Genomic DNA, 7,250 nt, shown 5'->3' with positions numbered 1-7,250 from the left:
TATCTTTATATTTGTTCTATTAAAGTCTTTTTCGGTAGCACTGTAGTATGTCTCACTACCCTTACCGGTATTATAAGTTTCCGTTTCAAAATATAGTTTCGAGCGTGTGCCGAACATGTGTATTAAGTCGTGTGACTGGATGTATGAAGTGCGCATGTGGAGTACGAATGTATGATGTGTAAATGAGCTTTACTCGTGTGTATGAACTTTTAAGTCTAAGGGAAATGTCCTAGCTGGCGTGTGAATAGTAATGCGTGTCCGCAATGACTCGTGTAAACTTCGAGCGAGTGTTTTTGGAGTGAATGGAGTAAGCATGTGTCCTTAAACAACATGCATGTTTGGTTTTATATTTTTGTGTGTGTTGTGTGTTTGCCCTTAGTGACCAGTAAGATCAAAATCAAAATAAACTAAACTAAAATTTTAACTCAGCGCTTTTCTTATTACAAGACCGCAGCTTAAACTTTACTTGTTACTTAAGTAAACTTAACACAATAGAAGTAAATAACTAAATTAATTAAAATAAAATTATTAATGATTTTCATCAAGTCCAACACCTTTCATAAAATCAAATCAAATCAAAAATAAAATCAAATATGAAAACCATAACGCTTAACATAAAATATGTGATATAAAATATAAAAATGTGATATATATAATACTCTGCGACCTTTTTTTAACCGAGACACGCTTTCCCGCGCGCTTTTCTTCATGTCGCATCGCTTTCCGTGTTCTGCGGCTTCGCTTCCTGGTCCGGTTGTCTGTCCAATATCGCCAACAGTTGTACTGTCGTCGGTCTTTTGTGTGGTTGTCCCAAGTCGTCCATCTCCTGGGTGGCCGGTGACATCTTCAGGTACACACACATTTAAGCTTAAGGGTCCAAACACGCTACATTCACACACCACAGTTGTACTAAGTATACTCACACAGTTTCACACCTTAAGTCATATATCTACCGCATTCTTACACACTACCCACACATACACACATAAACGTTCGTTCGTGTGCCATTTACAGAACAATTACACCGCTAATACACATACGCAACGGCACGCGTTAAGTTACATTTTAGGTTTTACGTGGAAAGAAGCCTTAATCTAGGATTCTTTTCTAAACTGAACGGGGATTAGTACAGCACTAGCTGCACTCACAAATCGAGAAGTCCGAGAACAGCGCGGAACAGTCTTGAGACCGGCCCAGTGGTCTCGTAGCCTGAGTGCAGGGGCTGCGAACTTGGAGGTCCCGGAGTTTGAATCCGCTCACTACCTAAGGATTTTTTCTGGGCCGGTCCCTTCCAACCGAGTTTATCGGTTGATTGACAAAAAAATCGGACATCCAAAAATTAATTCGGATGTAATTCCGAATTAATTCCCCTCCCACAAAGCGATCATAGTCACAATATCTTGAACACGAGCCCAACACAGATGGGCACGCCAACTGTGAAAGAAGGTCGTGTATCACGTGGTAGTAGTATACTGCACAACTCTCTTTGGGACAAAATATAACTAATAATAATTAATTAATACAGACCCCAGATATCTGGGGTATACTTGACTTATCAACTTTNAAAAAAAACTCCTAGAATGGCGTATGGACTAACCTTACAGTCCTCTGAGCCAATATGCACCAATACCAATACACAACAGTCTTGCTCGGGCATTCGTCAGAGACACACCGGTACATGCCTTGTAACACAAGCAACTCAGTTATTTTGCGTAATTATAAAAGTACAAAGCGCGAAGTGCGCGGATCCTGAATATGAAGAATAGATAGATAGATAGATACCGAGAAGCGGAGGGCTTGTGAGACCCTATTGTCACCTAGATCTATAAGATCCTCTGCGACTCCCGCTAGTTGTTTATCGACCAAGCTGCTAAAATCCGGCATTTGCTGCCAGGCTACACAGATGGCCGATTTTAATTATTTTCAGGTTCTCGGGCTCCACAAACATGGAGCCCAAAAATCTGAATCTCTTGAGTGCTAGAGACGGGCAGCGACACAATATGTGCACGCTGTCCTCCCTCTCTTCGCCACAAAATCTACAACTACTCTCCTCAACTAGGCCTAAGTTGAATAGATGTGCCTTGAAGGCCCAATGCCCTGTGAGAAGACCGATACACAGTCTTTGTCTGTACTTACTCAATGTCAGTAGTTCCTTTGTCCTACCTGGCAATGGCTGAGTCATCAGGGCCTTAGCTTGGCGGCAGCTCTTCAGTATCTCCTAAGAAATCCTGCGCTCCCTTTTCAACCAGTCCTTGATATAATTTTTTCCTGTTGCAAAGGGAACTCCAACTATCTGGCAGACTGGTTTCTCTAAAGTACCCAGTTTTGCCAGACTATCAGCCACTTCATTGCCTTGGATATCTTGGTGGCCAGGTACCCAGACAAGCGTGATGTTGTTTCGCTCGCCCAATCTGTTTAGAGCTTGCATACAGTCCCAAACCACTGAAGATTCAGTGGTGGTCTTGGCAAGAGCTCCTATGGCTGCTTTGCTATCCGTATAGATATTGATCCTCCTAGTTTTTGTCTCTCTTGAGAGTAGGAGTCTTGCACATTCCAGAATGGCCAGGACTTCCGCTTGAAAGACCGTGGCCAATTTGCCCAGAGAGAAAAACTCTCTGTGATTTGATCCTGGACAGTAGATGCCTGCTCCATAGCAGCCGTTTGCTCCAGATCCATCAGTAAACCATGCATGAGTGCCCGGCTGGATCTGAAGATTTTTGTTTTTCCAGCCCACTCTGATGGTCAAGTTTATGGAGAACGCCTTGTCCACTTGGCGTATTCTGAATATTCTGTCTTGTTTTAAGGTAAAGAGAGGTTTGTAAAGAAACTCGAGCCTGGTATGACCTACTCCGAAATCTCTCCACTCCCCCTGACACCTTAGTCTATATGCTGTGAGTTTGGCAGCGCTGATGACAGTCAATCTTAGAGGTGGAATGCAGAGCGCCACTTTCAGCGCTTCTGTTGGTGTCGTTCTCATAGTCCCTACCGCAGCCTTCAAGTAATTACCTTGTAGGCTTTTTAGTAGGTTCTTTGACTCCATCTTTTCCACTCTGGGCCACCAAACAACAGCAGCATATGTTAACCTCGGTACAAGTACCGCTTTGTATATCCATAGGGCACTATTTAGTTTAATACCCCAGGATTTTCCCATTGCTTTTCTACACGCCTAGTATGAGGCGTAGAATTTGGATCTATTTATATCGAGATGTGTTTTCCAATTCAGTTTGGTGTCTAAGTAAACTCCCAAATATTTGACTGATTGGACGTATTCTATATCTTCTCGCCAGAGTCTAAGCGGCTCAATGGCTTCAGGTTTGTATTTCCTGGTAAAAATCATGGCCTTGGTCTTTAATGGATTAGCCCTAAGTCCTTTTGATTGACACCAGTCTTGCGTGATCTTAAGGGCTGTTCTTATAATTTTCTTAAATATTGAAAGAAAGTTGCCCCGCACTTAAATGGCCACATCATCAGCGTAGCCAAAGGCGAGGAAACCTGTCTTCTGTAATTTATATAAAAGTTTGTTTACGACCAAGCACCACAGCAGGGGGGATGAAATTTCCCCTTGCGGGCATCTTTTGGCGAGAAAACCATGCACGTTTGAGTCCCCATGATTAGCAATCAGGGTTCTTCCTGTTAGCATGCTTTGTGTCCAGTCTGCTAGTGTGGCTGGAATGTTGTGTCTGGTCATCGCCTCCCCGATTACATCATATGAGGTGCTATCAAAAGCTCCCTCAATATACTGGGAAGACGCCCAGTGCATATCCTTTTGCCTCCACTTGCCTCTCGACCCCGCTTACAAGGTGGTGCAAGGCAGTATCCGTAGATCTGCCCTCCCTGTAAGCATATTGGGAAGAAGCCAGTGAATATGTAAGCAAAGGTCCGTTCTTCAAGATTCCGTCGATCAGCTTTTCCAACGTCTTAAGTACGAAGGAGGTAAGGCTGATTGGTCTGAAATTCTTGGCTGAAATATATCCATTTCTGCCAGACTTAGGGATGAAGACTACTCTTGTACTACTCCAGGCCTGAGGAACATGTCTTAGGGCTATACTTGCCCTAAAGATTTTTGTGAGTGGACCTATGAGAACCCCCAGCCCCTCTTGAAAAAGGACCGGGTAGATTCCATCCGGTCTAGGTGATTTATATGGAGAGAAGGTTTCAACTCCCTTTGGAAAAACAACTCCAGCTGCCAGACGCCAGTCCCTGGATTTATATTCTCTAGGCTTCGGTCGGCAGGGCTGTATGTTATGATCAAAACCTGGGAAGTGGACTTCCAGTAAATGTTTCAATGTGTTCGTTGCCTCCTCAGTGACATTCCCCGTTGGGAGCTTGAGACAGCCTAATTGAGGACGATGATCCAAACTGAGAATTCTGTGAAGCCTGGATGCCTCCGGGGCGCTCTCAATGCTTTCACAAAAACGTCTCCAGCTTTTGCACTTTAATTTCTTACTCTTTTTGCTATACTCTCGTTGGGAGCTTCTAAAGGCCTCCCAGTGTACTGCAAGCCCTGTTCTTTTCGCCTTGTTGAATTTCTTACTCGTTTCCAATCTGAGCTTACCGAGTTCTTTATTTTACCAGTGGATCTTGTTCACCGGATTCCTAGGTTTTGATGAGCAGTTTAATTTAAAGGCGTTTGTAGTGGCGGTTTTTAGAAAATCCGTCACGTTTTCCAAGTTGTTTTTGGTTCTGAAACTGGTTGGGGCCATAGCAAACTGGGCCTTAAGGTCAGCTCTAAATCCCTCCCAGTTGGTTTTTTGTGGGTTGCAAACCCAGCTGATTTGCGGTATTTGTTGGAGAGTTAGGCGTATTTGTCTGTGATTAGAGCCAGAGGGTTTATCCGAGATTCTCCAGTCGTTCACCAGACCCGCCACCCTCTCCGTACAAACCGTTATATCGATGACTTCCTGTCTTTTAGAGTCCGGGAATGTCGGCTCGTTTCCTCTGTTGAGAATGGTTAATCCTGTGCCCATTAAGTAGTCGTGGAGACTCTCCCCCCGCAGGTTGGTATTTGTGCTTCTCCATCCTACATGGTGGAGTTCGCATCGCAACCCAGCAGGAGTTTGAGCTCCCTGGCTTCCGCATAGGCCAGCAAGTTTTTTACCTCTTCATGTGGTGGTGGATTTGTGGAGTCATAGGGCATATAAACTGACCCTATTAATACTTCTGTCATCTTTTTCGGCTAGCTTCACTCTCACCTTGATGACTGTGAGGTCCTCGCTGCTGAGCTGTGGCAGAAAGATAGCATTTAGTCCTTATACTAAAATGCATGATCTTACTCTATTTTCTGAGTGTGCTCTGTATAAGCAGCCGCACCCACTCAGTCCCTTTACTGCACCATTCACAATCCATGGTTCTTGGATTAGTGCAATACTTGTATGCATCACAGCCATGCTTCTGGCTAGGATAGCCGAGGCGCTCTTGTTGTAATGCAAGTTAATCTGGATTATTTGGATGCCGAGAGAAGCCATTTTTAGGCAGTTCCGACACCCTCCGACTCCATCTCCTTCTCCGTTGCCTCCTCGCGCTTTCGTCCCGCTATCCTAACGGACCCGGCCGAGACCGAAGAAAGGCCTGAAGCCACAATGCTTCAAGGCTTCCATCGCCGAGTTGCCAACTAAACAGGAGAAGTGGGCGCTCGTAGCATCTCTCCTATACGTCCCCCTGGTGACAACCCAATCGCTAGTTGCCAGCCTGTTTTGCTGATTAAGGAGCTTTAAAGCATCCTCAACCCTTACTTCAGGCTCCTCCACATGCACCACCACCCGATGACGCTTAGGTAGCTTACCAACCGGCAGCGCACACAGAGGAGTTTCCCTGACTTTTAAATCGGAGGAATGGGCCTTAAGCCACTCCGCCGACTCTATGTTGGCGCACACAACCATGAGTGCGCCATCCCTCTCCCAGGAACCAGTAAAAGTGGAGGCTTTGTCATTCTTAGACATGCCGAGGATGACAGACCTGACCATTTTTCTGATTTCTCAACTACCTCACCGGCTCCCATTTTCTTGTCATGGTAGCCCACCAGTACGATGGCCATCCTGACAAAACCTTTTGTCGCCTGTGCATACGACCCTTCAATTTTTGGGTCTCTTGTTCTGGCAATGTTCTTAGGGGCTGGGAGTAGCGTGCTCCGGCCTGGCTCGCTTTGCCGCGCCACCCGAAGCCCGCCCACCCTCAGCCCCACCTTTTGAGCAAAAGGTTGCGGGGATAGAGAGGACCTTATCGGCTCCACTCTCCCCGTTTTGCATTTGTTTATTATAACGGCGCCTAGCGGCTCCGCTATATCTTATGCGGTATTTTGGGGCTTCTGAACCCGTTCCCGCACTGCAAGATTCCCCTGGGCGTTTATCCCCAAAGGAGGCTTCGCTCTTGGGGACTGATTTGGGGGTGATTTTATTTTTGTTTTCAACATCCATATATATTCCCACGAGTATTGCGGTCGCGCGGTCTCACCCAGCCAAAGCCGCGAATGGCTGGGGCTTGGCTCCATACTCCTGGATTTCGCCCGGTATCCAGGAGGCACCGTTTACGACGCAACTCCCCTTGCGCTACGCAGCTCTCGGCACGGTCGCTCACACCTTAACTTGGGGGGTTCCTCTTAGTTGGTCGCAGACGGGCCCACCCCTGAGCGGGTGACCACTGCCCGCGACCTTAAGCCCCGCTACCCGCTCCGGCGCGAGAGCCCAAAGCCCCCGAGGACACCGGATGCTCACTTTCTGTGGTCCATAGTTGTCCCGTCAAATTACACTTCTATTGTGGCGATATGACCAGACAGATTCGCCAGCACAAGCTGGCGATCAATGCCCGGCCACACCATCACCAGCACACGCTGGGAACAAAATAAACATTCCGTGTAGGTACTGCGAGGCAGTCAGACCACGTGAACACCGAGCGCTCCTCGAGCCCCGAGCCCCCGCCTCGGAGCTACTACAAGGTGGGAACCCATTCGGGGGGAAATATAAAGAATAAAGCGATTTATTATTCCGAACGACAAAGTGTTGTTGAAGTGTTTAAACCTTTCCCGAAGGATTGTAGTCCAGGATACAACATCGAGAATGGACATCCCTTGGTATTTGACGAGGCATAATAGCAAAAATACCTGGCGACCACAAATAACGACGTATACCAGTAAGTACCGATCAATCTTCGGCCTAACCTCGGTCACAGCCCAAATGCAGATATTCGCTTCCTGATATTTGTTGAAGCTCACAGCGTGTTCGAGGAAGTTTAAGAGGAGATCTTACATCAATGTT

The 7,250-nt window shown here is 46.4% G+C and overlaps 1 protein-coding gene across 1 annotated transcript; it reads right to left on the bottom strand.

The window, feature by feature from the left end:
• Nucleotides 1-2,218: 2,218 nt before the first annotated feature.
• LOC109862173 lies at nt 2,219-3,151 on the bottom strand. Its single transcript, XM_020442133.1, has one exon. It carries the CDS (start codon nt 3,149-3,151, stop codon nt 2,219-2,221), a length of 933 nt encoding a protein of 310 aa, XP_020297722.1.
• Nucleotides 3,152-7,250: the final 4,099 nt, after the last annotated feature.

Source organism: Pseudomyrmex gracilis, unplaced genomic scaffold (assembly GCF_002006095.1).
Source record: "Pseudomyrmex gracilis isolate BER0280 unplaced genomic scaffold, ASM200609v1 scaffold_1442, whole genome shotgun sequence".
NCBI classification, from domain to species: domain Eukaryota; kingdom Metazoa; phylum Arthropoda; class Insecta; order Hymenoptera; family Formicidae; genus Pseudomyrmex; species Pseudomyrmex gracilis.
Note: the sequence above shows the minus strand (reverse complement) of the source record. Positions and strands in the feature narration are given on the sequence as shown.

What these genes read in the sequence shown, in the direction of transcription:
- LOC109862173 (XM_020442133.1), bottom strand. Translation starts at nt 3,151, where the DNA reads ATGGGAAAATCCTGGGGTATTAAACTAAATAGTGCCCTATGGATATAC.